The sequence below is a fragment of the Oncorhynchus masou genome, chromosome 13, assembly GCF_036934945.1.
Source record: "Oncorhynchus masou masou isolate Uvic2021 chromosome 13, UVic_Omas_1.1, whole genome shotgun sequence".
In the NCBI taxonomy this organism is placed as follows: Eukaryota; Metazoa; Chordata; class Actinopteri; order Salmoniformes; family Salmonidae; genus Oncorhynchus; species Oncorhynchus masou.
The window spans coordinates 35,441,860-35,458,918 of NC_088224.1; the positions used below are offsets into that span (position 1 = coordinate 35,441,860).

A 17,059-nucleotide genomic window follows, 5' to 3' on the forward strand; every position below is an offset into this window, starting at 1 on the left:
GTCTTAATTTAATGTTAGGCTGACAGTGAGCAGTGTGGTTAAAATTAGGGTTAAGACGATACATTTTAGAAATGGGCGTGGTTTATCCATAATTACGACTTTGTGGCTGTGCTAACTAGTGACGACCCCGACGGTTTAAATGAAGATATTGACGTTCGCATTGACCCATCTAAATCTACTGCGCGCGCAATCACAACCAATCACCTCCGGCCGTTTATGTTGATCGGCATGATCTGTTTGATTGGTGTTTCGATCATCCGATTAAAATTAGGGAAGACAGGACTGGCCTATCAAGAACTCCACAGGGCGGGATTTGATAGAGGGGGCTGGGTGCGAAGTATCATGGAGGATCAGTAAGAGAACTGTGGCCATCCAAGAAAGCTGAGCTGTGGGTCCAAGCACTGGAGTTTCAGAAAATTTGATTGGCATTTTTTTAACGTTAACATAGTGTTTTATATTTTATTAATAATGGAGATGAAGAAGAGGATCAGTTTAGAATTGAGGAATAGGACACCAGCGGAGGTAAGTTATCTTAAAAATGAGGTGATAACTATGCGAGCCGATAACCCAGAGAAGAGCGGACTTCTTGCCATGCTCCGTTCTGCACATGGACAACAAGAGAGGATGCGAGTCCGATTACAAGTTTTTGTTTTGTTTTTGGGGGAGTCTGATTATTCGTCATATCACAATATATGTTGGTTGCTGTACAAAAATGAACTGCAAATATCCACAAAGCAATTTTGGTCGCTTTGTGATTCTAATAACATTTTATAGATCTGCAACACTGCCTTTGCTATCATCCTCCTTGTCTTGTGCCCGGCCAGAGATCCATTGAACGTTCAAGGTGGCGGAGCGGACATAATTATGAAGAACATTATGCTATTGTTGAGAGAGTAATTCAATTGTGAAAAGCCAATAACGTTGTAATAAGGCTCCGGTGACGTCGTGTTGACTCCTGTAGTACATCAGGCTAATCCAAATACAGAGAATTCACGACTGCCGTGGAAATGTGAAATAACTTTTGAGACGCGATTTATTGGTTTGTCTTGAAAGTTCCCTGGTGTTATTCCATGTGGATGCCGATGCAAATAACTATTTAAGTCGAATGTAAAAACGTAAGCTTTCCATGCGTAACGACCCTTTTGACCGGTCTTACCGGGTTAACCAAATGGCACAAACGAGCTGGTTGGTTTCTCTGAGCGGACATTTTACTAATCGAATGGGTTTAGCTAATAACCATTTCTTTTACCATAGTATTTTTTTTACGTCCACTGGATGTAAACATCAATACTTCGATGTTATATGAACAACGCCTGCAAGAATGTATACGCAATTTAAAACCAGCACGCACGCGAGTTGACCGTTCTCGGAGCGAGACGCGCAGGCACTGACTACGGTGGCGTCAGTGTAGCTGTTTTTTTGTGTGTTTTTTTTTGTACAGTGCAGGCTTTTGAGCCCTATTTCTGACGTGCGGGGAGTGGAAGTCATTTTGTTGCGTCTATACACGAGCCCATTTTGACGGCTAGAACCGGTTTATCTCAATTTAGACACACGCAAATGGATATATTATGCGTATTATATAGTAGGCCTAAATCCAAATGTAGAAAGTCTACTTCCAAACGAATTTCCTATAGCCTATGCGACTCACCCAGCCGGCCATTTAAATAACCTACTGTACTCGAAAAGCAAGTTGTCTTTCGCCTCCATGTGATAGTGATTATGTAACAACAGGCTTTTCCTCTGTAGGAAACGACGACGTCTTTGTAAAAGGTGTGTCTGTGTGTGTATGTGTGTATATATATATATACATACATATATACATATATATACACGCATTCAAGTGTAGCAGAGTTTGTGGTCCTTCTCTGCGTTTTACGAATTTAAGTAATATGGCAGATGGCGTGTGGGGCTCAGACCTCCGCCTCTATTTAGTAGATTAGGCTACAGTAAAAACCCCAACCCTCAGAGACAGCGCTTGTCTGAGGATGGACAAAACCCATTCATTCATGCCACTGACTCTTGCCTTCATTCGGCAAATCTATTTCTCTTACAAATTCTATAGTTACAGAACTCTACTGTGCATTCGGCAGTGAAGTCCATTGTGCCGATGCTTCTGTATCGGATGTAGGCTACATCTCAACTGATGTTCCTCTCTTGAGGACAATATCGAGATGATGCGCACAGAACTGTTCGTTCAATCGAGGTATTACGTGAAGATAAAACCAGGCTAAGACAGTGACAATGGCATCTCTGGTTTTGAGGAGCGTGTTATTTATATCTTAGTGGTACGATTTATATACACATTGTGTACACATTTTGTCGGTGATAAATAACATTGTTAAAACACTTTGCCATATATAACTTGGTACCAGGGATAGGGTCAATTCATTTTAATTCCAGTCAATTCAGAAAGTAAACCAAATTCCAATTCCACATTTTCCTAATTCAAAAGCATTGAAGGGAATTGGAATTCCAGTGTACTTTCTGAATTGACCACAACCCTGTTTGGTACAAGTACAGTGCTATTTTGTGCAACACCCGAATAACCACCAGAGGAGTGCCTATAGACAAAAAAGGGTAGCATCATGCTTGGAATTATTCAAGGTTTCTTGAATACAACTCACATATCACATGTAGGCTATACAAGTGCAAGTTAACTGGAGTCAATTTCCCTGATGCCAATATTAAATGTAACACTTCAACTTACTTAGCCATTTCTCATAACCATCACTCTCCAAGGCCCCTGTGCTGCCAAGTATAGAACAAATGACTGACTACCACAACTGAAACTACATACTGATTGCACATCATCTCAACGCCTTGTAGCAGCGGAGCTTTGTACCGTACGAGGGTGCTGAAACAAACATGGTTCTGAGAATGCATTTGAGACCCTGTCTACCATTTTTAAAATTTTTAAGAAATATAAGAAAGGCTTTAGGGGTTTGTTTGTATTTTTCGTTTGTATCATTACTTATTTTGAATAAGAATATACATCATAATAATACTGCTGGAAATGCAGGCCGTTATTGTAAGTAAGAATCTGTTCTTAACTGACTTGCCTAGTTATATAATGGTTAAATAAAAAATAAAAAAATATTTAAAAAAAATTGAGGCCCGTAAACTTGTGAACCTCGGCCCTGAAGGCGGTCAAGCTACAAACTGAATCAAAAGCCAAGATGATTTGTAGTCGTAACATGTTGTTATTATCAATAATCATTTATTAGTCACTGTATTGTATTATTTGGTACTGAAGTCAATGAGAAGGGTGTTATTTTGATTTTTGCCACAATAGTTCCCCCCTCACTAAGTACTGAGGTAGCTAGTCGCAAGCGGAACACACCATAGCAAAGATGATAGATATATCGACGAGAGGTTTCTCTGCCCTTACATTGGGAGTCGTTGAACACCAAACTCCATGCTTGGTGGGCGAAACAAACAAAAAAACGCCACCTGCTGGAGGGAGAGATTTTCCACCGAGTTGGGCCTCTCTCTTCCTCTTCTCTGACCAAAGCCACATTTTCATTTGGCCAGCATTGGTGATAACAACTAGGGCTGTGATGATACCATTATGACAAAAATGAAAACATGAAGCAGACTTACTCTTTTGCTCTGAATTGTAGGAAATAGGATTGTAGGAAATATTGTAGGAATTGTAGGAAATAAACCTGCAAAATTCTCCCCGCCAAACTTTATTGGTCGCATACACATGTTTAGCAAATATTATTGCGGGTGTAGCAAAATGCTTGTGATAAAGTTATTTCCGGATGTTATTCCTGGCTGTATGTAATAACACAAAACACATTCTGGCCTAATAATGTAAGAAATAACACACAAAAAACATAACACTATAAAGTTGCCTAGGGGCTAGAAGCACAGCTGCCCTCTTTATCAGCACAATTTTCATACAGTGGGTGTGCCCTTAGAAACAGACGTGGCACGCACGCGGGGGGGGGGGGTTGTTGTTCCCCAATGCTTGTTTCAGTTAAGAGCAGAGGGCTTCCATGGGAGGGTGTTGCTGTGTGCAATTTATCTCGTTGAATTCCAGCTTTGACAGTCGCGAAAGGTGCCCATCAGGTGGTGTAGGAAATAGGCTATTAATAACAAAGGTGACCACACTCCCGCTCCTCTGCAGTAAAAGCGTCCCACCTAGTTGCATTTTTCCTCTCCCTCAGAACAAGAAGTAGGCGTAAGTAAAAGTGAGGCGGGAGTCTGCATTTTGGGAAGATGATTAACTACAATGCTGGAGGACTTGGTCCTTCCGCAAGAGATTCTCTGCCTAGTATCTTCTTGTTAGTACAGTCTGGCATAACATATCTGAGATGGTGTAAAAGGGCAAGATATACTTCTCCTATCTCGACTGCAATAACATGTTTCTTGTTATCAGTCTCTTAAAACCTCTCTGGGATATGTGGGACGCTACCATTTTAAAGATAAACTTCTTGTAAATCCAGCCACCGTGTCCGATTTCAAATAGGCTTTACGGCGAAAGCACACCAAACGATTACGTTAGGTCAGCACCTAGTCACAAAAAACCATACAGCCATTTTCCAGCCAAGGAGAGGGCTCACAAAAGTCAGAAATCGCGATTAAATTACTCACTAACCTTTGATGATCTTTATCAGATGGCACTCACAGGACTTCATGTTACACAATAAATGTGTGTTTTGTTTGATAAAGGTAATCTTTATGTCCAAAAACTTGATTTGAAATTGATGTGTTATGTTCAGAAATGCATTGTCGAATGCACACCAAACGATTACGTTAGGTCAGCACCTAGTCACAGAAAAACATACAGCCATTTTCCAAAGAAGGAGAGGTGTCACAGAAGTCAGAAATAGCATTATAAATATTCACTTACCTTTGATGATCTTCATCGGAATGCACTCCCAGGAATCCCAGTTCCACAATAAATGTTTGTTTTGTTCGATAAAGTCCATAATTTATGTCCAAATCCCTCCTTTTTGTTTGCGCGTTTAGTTCACAAATCCAAACTCACGAGGCGCGGGCAAGTCCAGGCGAAAGTTCAGACGAAAAGTCCAAAAAGTAATATTACAGTATTACATTAATATTACATTACAATATTACATCAAACGATGTATAGAATCAATCTTTAGGATGTTTTTATCATAAATCTTCAATAATGTTTCAACCGGACAATTCCTTTGTCTTTGGAAATGAAAAGGAACACAGCTACCACTTACGGCTGCGTGCATGACTTTAGCTCATGGCATTCTGTCAGACACCAGACTCAAACAGCTCTCATTCCCTCTCCCTTCACAGGAGAAGCCTGAAACAAGGTTCTAAAGACTGTTGACATCTAGCGGAAGCCTTAGGAAGTACAATATGACCCCATAGACACTGTATATTCAATAGGCAATGACTTGAAAAACTACAAACCTCAGATTTCCCACTTCCTGTTTGTTTTTTTTTCTCAGGTTTTTGCCTACCATATGAGTTCTGTTATACTCACAGACATCATTCAAACAGTTTTAGAAACTTCAGAGTGTTTTCTATCCAAATCGACTAATTATATGCATATTCTAGATTTTGGGCCTGAGTAGCAGGTAGTTTACTCTGGGCACCTTATTATCCAAGCTACTCAATACTGCCCCCCAGTCCCAAAGAAGTTAAAGATGTAGTCCGGGATCTTTAAGCACAACACATTCGTAACATCTTGTACAAATTGGAGTCATATCCTATCGTACCAATTGTACACAAAAAAAATTAAATTGCAGGACGTAACGTATCATATGAAATGGACGACATAGTACACAATTGGATGAAATAGTACACAAAAAACTGGTACTCAATTTATGAATACACATTTTGGAATTATCCTGTTAAACTTGTTAAAACAAAATATTAATACTTTTTACTGAAGAGACTGTGGCACCTGATGTTTCATGCCTGTCAATGTCACGGTGATCACAACTTCTGGTGACAATGAAATAGTAGCTAGCTAGCTAAACAGGTATGAGATACAAGCTGTCCGTCAGTCTCATAGCCCTTCTGGCTGTCATTTATCCATGCCTACAGCATTCACGCAATTACTTTCCAGGACTCTGAGTCTCTCTGACAATTCATTTAAAAAAAGTTTTATCCAGAGCGACTTACAGGAGCAATTAGGGTTAAGGACCTTGCTCATGGGCACATGGATTCAAACCAGCAACTGTGTAGATTAAGACACCGCAGAGTGTCCACAGACACGTACCTCAATCCAGGGATGAGAAATGCGTTGTACTCAGAAATGTCCCATTATCCCAACCATCACACCGAGAAGATTGAGCGTAGTAAAAACGAAAATATCCCACACATGCTGATATAAACATAGTAGCTTGTACAGGTATTAAAAACCATTGTTCAATTTCTTAATAATGTGTCAACCACGACAATCATTGTCACAATTGTTTTTAGCTAACTAGCTAGCATGACTACTATCTAGCTGACATCTTGGCTAGTAGTTGGCTTCTAGACTCACTGTCTCCTATTTTCTGTCCAAATAACTTAACTAAATAGCAAAATATTCCCACCTGTCATGATAAGCAAACATGTTTACTCAATGGGTAAAAACTAGGAAATTAGGATTACCTTTTTTGCTCCCCAGCTAGCTAGACACCTTGTTAGCGAGCTAGTGCGTTTGCTAACTGTAGCTTAGCTAACCTGTCATTAACAAATGTTGAGCTGCTAAACGATAACTAGGGCTTGCTATGGGTTAGCACCAATTATGTCTATAAACCTTAATTGTTGATGTTATGTATTGGCCATTGCGAGGTTTTGATGTCACCGGTCGGCCATATTGGCACTCCCCAGTAGGAACAGTCCTCAATAGGAATGAATGTAATTCTACAGTATTTCAATTAAATGTTTCAAGGACACCATTACATGTATTTTTGATGTAGTGGTGACTGTAGCATTAACACTAATATAAAAGGCCACTTTAAAATCTGTTGTTTTGTCACGCAACACAATGCCACAGATGTCTCAAGTTTTGAGGTTATGTGCAATTGTCATGCTGACTTCAGGAATCAACACACGCCTGATCAACTCTATGCAAAGCATATGTGTCTCACTGCATGAGGCAAATGGTGGTCACACCAGATACTGACTGGTTTTCTGATCAAAGCCCCTATCTTTTTTTTAAAGGTATCTGTGACCAACAGATGCAAATCTGTATTCCCAGAGCATAATCAATTTATTCTCTGGATAAGAGCATCTGCTAAATGACTTAAATGTAAATGTATTTCAATTAACTTTCCTTATATCAACTGTAACTCAGTGTATATCTTTTCATAATTGTTTTATGTTTGGCTCGCATAATATAATTCAAAAGTATGCATTAAGTTGTCTAATAGAATAAACGTCTAAAAAAATGAATTTAGACATTAATAAATGCATATCTATAGCTTCCAAATTCTTTTCTACAATGGAGGAGTGCCAAGATGGCTGTGTTGGCTTCAATACAGCGTCCACCGTCAGTCACCCAGGGGTTATGCACATTTTTATTTTGTTACCTCTTTTGAACCCTTGTAGCTAGTTAGCTACTCCAGCCGTGTCGTTTTTCAGACAGGTTCTCCGCTTTGTGTCCACACTACAAAGCATTCAAGCAGAAAATAATTGAAAAGGCGTGTGCTCTCACAGGAAACAGCAGACTTTAGGTCAAGGGTCAGCTTTTCCAATCAACATGTAATAAGATTACAAAGTGACATGGTGAATTAACCCAAACAAACGAAGAAGAACAAACTAGCTATGCATTTAATTTGGTTTCATTCATTAACATGTGCAGGATGAAATCTCTTGATGCACCACCTCATTGTCAAGTGTCCAGTTGATCTTGATTATTGTTCCTACAGGTGGAAGAACTGGTGGTGGATAATTGCCGCACCAGTGATGGTGAAGTAGAGGGCCTGACGGATGATTTCAAGGAGCTGGAATTCCTCAGCATGGTCAACGTTGGACTCATCTCCCTGGCCAAACTACCCTCTCTGCCCAAGCTGCGCAAGGTGATTAGGGAAGCTGGATCCTTTTGAGCAATCAATTATCTCAATCAAAATCATTTAGTTTGCAGAATTATAAGAAACTCTAGCTTTACTCCCAATGACCAGTATTTTGATGTGGAGCATTACATTTTTGTAATCAGGAAATTGTGTGTTCTTTCCTCACAGTTGGAGCTGAGTGACAACAACATCTCAGGTCATTTGGAGACCCTTTCAGAGAAGTGCCCCAACCTGACGTATCTAAACCTGAGTGGCAACAAGATCAAGGGGCTGAACAACGTTGAGGCTCTGGTTAGTTGAGTCGTTAAGTCTATTCAGGGCCGGTCGTTAAACTTTTTATGGCTGCAGTCCCTGTACAGGGATCAACATCAGGGGAAATTTCAGAGTGACAAGTAATATAATAAAATATTATAACTCAAAACTCAAACTTTCATTAAAACACACATGCAGGGTACTCAATTAAAGCTACACTCGTTGTGAATCTAGCCAACATGTCAGATTTTTAAAATGCTTTTCGGCGAAAGCATGAGAAGCTATTATCTGATAGCATGCAACCCCCCCGAAATACACGAAGGGGACGTAAACAAAATAATTTGCGCAGCCGGCGCTACACAAAACGCAGAAATAAAATATAAAACATTCATTACCTTTGACAAGCTTCTTTGTTGGCACTCCTATATGTCCCATAAACATCACAATTGGGTCTTTTTTTCGATTAAATCGGTCCATGTATACCCAAAATGTCCATTTATGAAGACCGTCAGATCCAGGAAAAAACTCAGTTTCAAAACGCAACGTCATTTTTTTTAAATTAAAAAAGTTGCCTATAAACTTTGACAAAACACTTCAAACTACTTTTGTAATCCAACTTTAGGTATTAGTAAACGTTAATAATCGATCAAATTGATCACGGAGCGATCTGTATTCAATAGCAGCAAGTCAACAAATCATGGACGATTTTCTCTCTTCCATAACTTCCACCGGTGTGCTCGATGACAGGAAGTGCCTATTTCTCATTACACCAAGGATTAACTTCAACCCAATTCCCAACACTGGCGACATCGTGCGGAAGCTGTAGGAACTGTAAACTGGACCGTATCTATTTTCTTTTGCCATAGACAATACAGAGACTGGCGGAGTGATATTTTTTGTGTGTTTTTTGTGAACAGATTTCCTTGGGGTTTTGCCTGCAACAGACGTTCTGTTATAGTCACAGACATGATTTAACCAGTTTTAGAAACTTCAGAGAGTTTTCTATCCACACATACTAATCATATGCATATACTATATTCCTGGCATGAGTAGCAGGACATTGAAATTTTGCACGATTTTTAACAAAAAGCTGAAAAAATTCACACGCTCCTTAAGAGGATTTATGGCTTCTTTTGGAATTAAGTCAGGGTCTCAACTTACTGTTGAGTTAGAATACACAAGGTGCAATTTAGAAATGTTGTTGTGGATCGGCAATTTTTATCATTCACGCAATTAGCCATGTCAGCTAACAATTTTTAGATTGGTAAGATATTCTAGCCAGCTATCTAAACTCGTAGTAATTATGGGCGAATATCAACCGGGCATGCACGGCACCTGCACAGTAGTGGTCCGCGGGTCAGCTGTTTTTTCACCCACAATTGCTAATAACCCATCCGCAACCGCCTGACGATATGTAATAAAGTGAATATCTATGGCTTGCACCCAACCCAAACCCACTAATATAGAAAATGTACTGTAGGCTACAGTCAAAGACTGGCGGAACAATTTTTTAACAGTGGGTGCAGTTTTTTTTTTTTGCCTGATTTAGATATGTTTCTATTTATAATTTCCAACATTTTGGTAGGCTATTTGTTAGTCAACTTTTCTATAGTTAGATACAGTGCATTCAGACCCTTTGGCATTTTCTTACATTACAGCCTAATTATAAGATGGATTAAATCGTTTTTCCCTTCATCAATGTACACACACAACCCCAACATGACAAAGCAAAAACAGTTTTTTTGAATTTTTTGCTAATTTATTCAAAATAAAAAACTGAAATCACATATACTTAAGTATTCAGACTCTTTACTCAGTACTTTGTTGAATCAACTTTGGCAGCAATTACAGCTTTAAGTCTTCTTGGGTATGACGCTAACAAGTTTGGCACACCTGTATTTGGGGAGTTTCTCCCATACTTCTATGCAGATCCTCTCAACCTCTGTCAGAGGTGGCAGGGTAGCCTAGTGGTTAGAGCGTTGGACTAGTAACCGGAAGGTTGCAAGTTAAAACCCCCGAGCTGACAAGGTACAAATCTGTTGTTCTGCCCCTGAACAGGCAGTTTACCCACTGTTCTCAATTAAATGTTTCAAGGACACCATTACATGTATTTTTGATTTAGTGGTGACTGTAGCATTAACACTAATATAAAAGGCCACTTTAAAATCTGTTGTTTTGTCACGCAACACAATGCCACAGATGTCTCAAGTTTTGAGGTTATCGCCACTCAAGGATATTCAGAGACTTGTCCCGAAGCCACTCCTGCGTTGTCTTGGCTGTGTGCTTAGGGTCATTGTCCCCTTGGCACGCTCTGGAGCAAGTTTTCATCAAGGATCTCTCTGTACTTTGCTCTGCTCATCTTTCCCTTGATCCTAACTAGCCACTGAAAAACATCCTCGCAGCATGATGCTGCCATCACTATGGTTCACCACAGAGATGGTACCAGGTTTCCTCCAGATGTGACGCTTGGCACTCAGGCCAGAGAGTTCAATCTTGGTTTCATCAGACCAGAGAATCTTGTTTCTCATGGTCTGAAAGTAATTTAGGTGCCTTTTGGCAAACTCCAAGCGGCCTGTCATGTCTTTTACTGAGGAATGGCTTCTGCCAGGCCACTCTACCATAAAGGCCTGATTGGTTGAGTGCTGCAGAGATGATTGTCCTTTTGGAAGTTTCTCCCATCTCCACAAAGGAACTCTGGAGCTCTGTCAGAGTGACAATCGGGATCTTGGTCACCTCCCTGACCAAAGCCCTTCTCCCCCTTTTAATCTGTTTGGCCTGGTGGCCAGCTCTGGGAAGAGTCTTGGTGGTTCCAAACTTCTTACATTTTATGGAGGCCATACACAATCTGGCCCTCATACTACCATCACCACCTAATCACCCCCAGTTTCCAATTGGCTCATTCATCCCCCCTCGTTTCCTCTGTAACTATTTCCCAGGTCATTGCTGTAAATTGAGAATGTGTTTTCAGTCACCTGGTAAAATAAATTATACAATTAGGAATTTCAGGTATTGTTTTCTCTCGATTCAGCCCGTCCGCCATCCGCACAATATGTAATGACCCTAAACCCGTCCGCCTCGAGGATATGATGGCGTGGACTGCGGGTTATGAGTCAACCCACGCATTACTTGTGCCTCTGACATCCAGGCGGCCTCTACTGATTTTGTTAGTCACTTTCACTCATATCATTAACGTGGCATAAGTCATGGCAAAATATGTGGAATTGCATTTGATGAAAAAAGTGCTTTTTTATATATATATATATATATATATATATATATATATTTCTAAACTAATCATGCCATTCACAAGGAGATATGTGGCTATGCTTGCCAGCCTTGTGCATGGAGAGAATTTGTTAATAAGTATTGTCTGGTAAGCTCTAACCTCTGCTTCCTAAAAACCACAGCAAAATCTGAAGAACCTGAAGAGCCTGGACCTGTTTAACTGTGAGATCACCACACTGGAGGAGTACCGTGAGAGCATCTTTGAGCTGCTGCCTCAGGTCACCTACCTGGACGGCTTCGACCAGGAGGACAACGAGGCCCCTGACTCAGAGGCAGACGACGACGGTGAGCATGACTAACACAACACAACCACACGGTGGGGCTGGTGATGTTTCAGCCTAACTGTCTTGAACAAAATACTTCTTCATTCATAGACGAGGACGAGGGGGAGGATGGAGCCGGGCCCACAGGGGACTATGATGATGAAGATGAGGATGAGGAGGGGGAGGAAGGAGGAGAGGTTGGGCTCTCCTACCTGATGAAGGAAAGGATCCAGGTGAGACGACTGAAATGTCTGTCATGTTTTATCCAAAACGTCATAATGTTGTACATCCAGCGACTCGAGTCGACGCTTAATTTAAAGAATCTTAACCCCCCTCCACACAGGACGAAGAAGATGATGACGACTACGCAGAGGAGGAGGAAGAAGGTGAGGACAAGAATTGTTGTGTTGACCTGTCACTAGTAATGAAACCCACGTACTCTAGCCTGGAAGTGGCAGATATGTTTATCTGTCACAGATCTCCTGTTGGAATCAATCATCAAATCTCTATTGACATCGGCTCCATGCTGGCTGTTACTCAATTTGTGGCAATAACTGGCTCTTTGACTCGGGAAGGTTTGACTTCTATTGATCCGTTCTTCAGCCCTGTTCCTCAGCCCTGTGTGACTTCATTTGTCACTTACCTGTGTGTTTTGGAGCTAAGCTAGGTCTACCTTCGACACTTAAAACAAGGTTAGAGTCCTCCGTACACAGTAGGCAGATAAAACCTTTGGGCTTTACAGGTATCGCAGGTTGCGTACATGTAATCCAGAGATGGTTCAGGCCATTTAGTTGTTACGTTGTGAATGCGGCTAAAGTCCCCATGTGTATACAGTGCATTCGGAAAGTATTCAGACCACTTGACTTTTTCCACATTTTGTTACGTTGCAGCCTTATTCTAAAATAGATTACGTTGTTTTTGTACCTCATCAATCTACACATAATACCCCATAATGACAAGGCAAAAACAGGTTTAGTCATTTCTGCAAGTGAAAAAAAAACTGAAGTATGACAGTATTCAGACCCTTTACTCAGTACTTTGTTGAAGCACCTTTGGCAGCGATTACAGCCTCAAGTCTTCTTGGGTATGAAGCTACAAGCTTGGTACACCCGTATTTGGGGAGTTTCTCCCATTTTTCTCTGCAGATCCTCTCAAGCTCTGTCAGGATGGATGGAGAGTATCGCTGCACAGCTATTTTCAGGTCTCTCCAGAGATGTTCAATGGAGTTGAAGTCCGGGCTCTGGCTGGGCCACTCAAGAACATTCAGAGACTTGTCCCAAAGCCACTCCTGCGTTGTCTTGGTTGTGTGTTTCGGGTCATTGTCCTGTTGGAAGGGGAACCATCGCCCCAGTCTGAGGTCCTGAGCACTCTTGAGCTGGTTTTCATCAAGGATCTCTCTGTACTTTGCTCCGTTCATCTTTCCCTCGATCCTGACTAGTCTCCCAGTCCCTGCCACTGAAAAACATCCCCACAGTATAATCTTGCCACCACCATGATTCACAGTAGGGATGGTGCCAGGTTTCCTCCAGACGTAATGCTTGGCATTCAGGCCAAAGAGTTTAATCTTGGTTTCATTAGACCAAAGAATCTTGTTTCTCATGGTCTGGCAGTCTTTTGGTGCCTTTTGGAAAACTCCAAGCGGGCTGTCATGTGCCCTTCTGAGGAGTGACTTCCGTCTGGCCACTCTACCATAAAGGCCTGATTGGTGGAGTGCTGCAGAGATGGTTGTCCTTCTGGAAGGTTCTCCCATCTCCACAGAGGAACTCTTGGGCTCTGTCAGAGTGACCATCAAGTTCTTAGTCACCTCCTTGACCAAGGCCCTTCTCCCCCTATTGCTCAGTTTGGCCGGGAAGCCAGCTCTAGGAAGAGTCTTGTTGGTTCCAAACTACCATTTAAGAATGATGGAGGCCACTGTCTTCTTGGAGACCTTCAATGCTGCAGAAATGTTTTGGTAGCCTTCCCCAGATCTGTGCCACTGCACAGTCCTGTCTCTTTGCTCTATGGACAATTCTTGATTTTTGCTCTGACATGCACTGTCAACTGTAGGACCTTATATAAACAGGTGTGTGCCTTTCCAAATCATGTCCAATCAATTGAATTTACCACAGGTGGACTCCAATCAAGTTGTAGAAACATCTCAAGGACGATCAATGGAATCAAACAGGATGAGTTGAGCTCAATTTTGAGTCTCATAGCAAAGGGTCTGAATACTTGTGTAAATGTAATATTTTAGTTTAGTTATTCTTTTTTCAATTTGCAAAAAGGTCTAAAAATCTGTTTTCACTTTGTCATTATGGGGTATTATGTGTAGATTCATGAGCATTTGTATGTATTTAATCAATTTTAGAATAAGGCTGTAACCCATCAAAGTGGAAAAAGTCAAGAGGTCTGAACTCTCCAAATGCACTGTACATGAACTACTCCTTCAGGACTCTGAGTGGGAAGCTGTGCCTACTGTGAGATGACATCAGTAAGCAGCGCACTTGCATGTGTGTGCAAGGAGTATAAATCAACCCTTTCCTATATAAAATGCCAGGGGAAATACATAGCTATAATATTATACGTAAGTAGTAGATCTGAGGTCTTGGGAATCCTTTGAAAGTAGACTTTGATGTAAGAGAGCCGCATTAACATTAAACCAAAATGGACTCCTTAGCCTCTACATTGTTTCGCTAATGGTAATTCAGTCTACAAAGTGGCCTTTTGTTACGTGACTGAAAAGATGTATACTAGTGGTACTGTGTTTTGCCCCCCTGGTGTTTTTGAGACTTGTCGGTGGGCGGAACATATGGTGGATCTTGTATCAACTCCCACATTGCCTGTGGATACACTATCATAAGGGTGCCGAATTCAGAATTAAGGGAAATGCCAATTGGATATGATTGCTGTTTTACTTGGTCCTGATTAGAAGTGATTGTCGCCACCTTTTTTAAAGTCCGACAAAGTCTGACTTTTTGATTGGCTTGTGTCCTGTGCAGAGGAGAAGGCAGGAGTCAAAGGGGAGAAGAGGAAGAGGGATGCTGAGGACGAAGGGGAGGAGGAGGATGGTGATGATGACGACTAGGCTTGTCCTTCCCCTGCGAACCTCTGGATCCAGATCCAAGTAGAACAATAACCACAAAAAAGTGTGATCTTGCAGATTGTTTCTCTTTGTATACCATAGATATCACTGTAGAGGCTGTTTCTTTTATATATAAATATATATATGAGATACTATACGAAAAGGAGATTTTATCGACAAATAATTTGTTCATCGTTCTAAGTTAAATTACCACCCCAGAAATCTCGTCAATATGCAGGCAGTCTAAAATGAATGGATGTAGGGGGGTGGGCGGGGCTGGATTTATGTTATGGGCTAATTTAAGAAGGGCTGTCGCTACAATGACCAGCCATCCGCACAACAGAAGTGGCCCACGCTGTCCCTCGTTGACATTCGTGTTCAACAAAACTCCAGTGACGTTCCAAGACCCATGACAGGCCAGGCAGCCCAGAGTCCAGTCCAGCCCAAAGAGATAGAGGACTCATCTTTGTATCTGTGCCATTATAGCATCTGTGACTGCAAGGGCAGCGCAGTCTCAATTTTAAAGTAGTCAATTTTCTTCACGATTGGCTGATCCCTCCTGATGACTCGCAACATGGTCACCAGGAGGGATCAGCCAATGAAGTTAGAAGTCCTACTCAGTTGACGACATTAAAAAGGTAGGAAGCCCTCAATGGCGCTGCCCATGCTAATACGGTCTTTTGGCCACTAGAGGCCTCTATCATTCTCTATGGCCCAGCCAAGTCTGATCTACCTCTCTGGGCCACGGTGAGAAGAGAATGCCCCCTACAGGACCACACTCTACACAGAACCACCCTCACTACTCAGGCGGCCAGGCATACCAGGCTAAAAAAAAGGCACCAGGAAGTTTAGGAACCTCTACCGTCATCACTGTCTGCCACAAGCAGTCTCCTCTTTCTCCCTAGCCACCCCAATGCATTTGTACCAGATCGTTTCCAGCCATCAATGAAAGTCCTGTCTCCCGTAAGCATAGCAAAGACTGTGTTAGATCCCTCACACAGTACATGACTTGTTTTAGGAATTTTTTAAATCGTGGGAGGTTGGGAGATCCAGAAAAGTAGTCTAGCAGTTTCAATACCAGCGTTAGCCCTGGGGAGTTGTATTTCCAACTGATGTGCAAACCGACCACGACATTTGTTAGGGCCATAGAGCTGTGGCTTTCCAGGACTGGTGCTGGTAATCTGTATTCTAAATCAAACCTAGCGGTTTGGCCTTAACCTTATCTGTCCTTAACGGATGCAAACCAATATATTTCCTTCTGGTTCAACAGGCCATATCTGTTAACAGCTTTAAATACTGTAACCTGACTATTAATGTTGTTGTTGCGGTGATAGAGGGGCACGGCCATAATGTTTATATTGAAAAAGTTAAGGTCAAACCGCTTCGGTGTAGGAATGAACCGCATCCCGAAGAAAATTTTTATCTTTGTCTTGCTGTTGATGCAAGTTAGTTTATAATTGTACTGGTATTTTACACAGCAGGAACTTTAATCTATTATTTGTAAGGCAATATGTAAATAGTTTCAGTTCCAACAGTTTGATGTTTCATGTGTTTTTTTTTTTTGTTTGTTTTTTTATGACTTTTTTCGTCATTTTGTTTTAATATAAAGCACAGGTCAAGAAGCCAAACTCTGACCTAACACATTCAATATAGATTATTTTCCATCCTTGGCTGTTGTGACACGTTGTGGTTTTGTGTGGTGTAAACATCTTAAAAGAAGGATTTTGAATAAAACAATATATAAACAGAAAAGAGAGTGCTTTAAAATAATTTGATAGTTTTTTGTCTACAGAAAATGATTATCTAATTACATGAATGTCATTCACTGCTAGGCAGTAGTAGGGACATTATGTCACATGAAGCAACAATGTATGTACAAATGATGTACAATTTACCAACAAATGGCCAAAGGAGGGAGAATTTAAGTAAATTACATTGGCTAGACCAAACATCTTTGGCCGTCACCAATTCATGTAAGAGAAATGTTTCACAAACCGTCCAAACTGTTTCTCTGTTTATAAAAACGGTATTCAGTGAGATGTGAGGAGTGGGAGTGTAATGTGACCTGTAAGGCCTATGAGTTACAGTTCCTCACGAACAGTCTGCTGGCTCAGCGTCTAATATCACACACAGGTGCCACCTGCTGGGCGTTACAGGCATGAATAATTTATGAGGGAGGTCTTGGTAGTTAGAGGACATTGGAC

The 17,059-nt window shown here is 41.2% G+C and overlaps 1 protein-coding gene across 1 annotated transcript; it reads left to right on the forward strand.

Annotated features, from left to right (window-relative positions):
- Positions 1-329: 329 nt before the first annotated feature.
- Positions 330-16,607, forward strand: LOC135552163 (acidic leucine-rich nuclear phosphoprotein 32 family member E-like). Its single transcript, XM_064983611.1, has 7 exons — positions 330-522; positions 7,851-8,000; positions 8,163-8,285; positions 11,654-11,816; positions 11,906-12,027; positions 12,138-12,180; positions 14,773-16,607. The coding sequence occupies exons 1-7, from the start codon at positions 469-471 to the stop codon at positions 14,856-14,858; spliced, it is 741 nt and encodes a 246-aa protein (XP_064839683.1). The 5' UTR covers positions 330-468; the 3' UTR covers positions 14,859-16,607.
- The last annotated feature ends 452 nt before the right edge of the window (positions 16,608-17,059 follow it).

Excerpts from the sequence above, each read along its gene's own strand:
- LOC135552163 (XM_064983611.1), top strand. The coding sequence starts at position 469 with ATGGAGATGAAGAAGAGGATCAGTTTAGAATTGAGGAATAGGACACCA. Across the intron at positions 523-7,850 it reads GGAATAGGACACCAGCGGAG|GTGGAAGAACTGGTGGTGGA; the intron begins GTAAGTTATCTT and ends TTGTTCCTACAG. Across the intron at positions 8,286-11,653 it reads TGAACAACGTTGAGGCTCTG|CAAAATCTGAAGAACCTGAA; the intron begins GTTAGTTGAGTC and ends TAAAAACCACAG.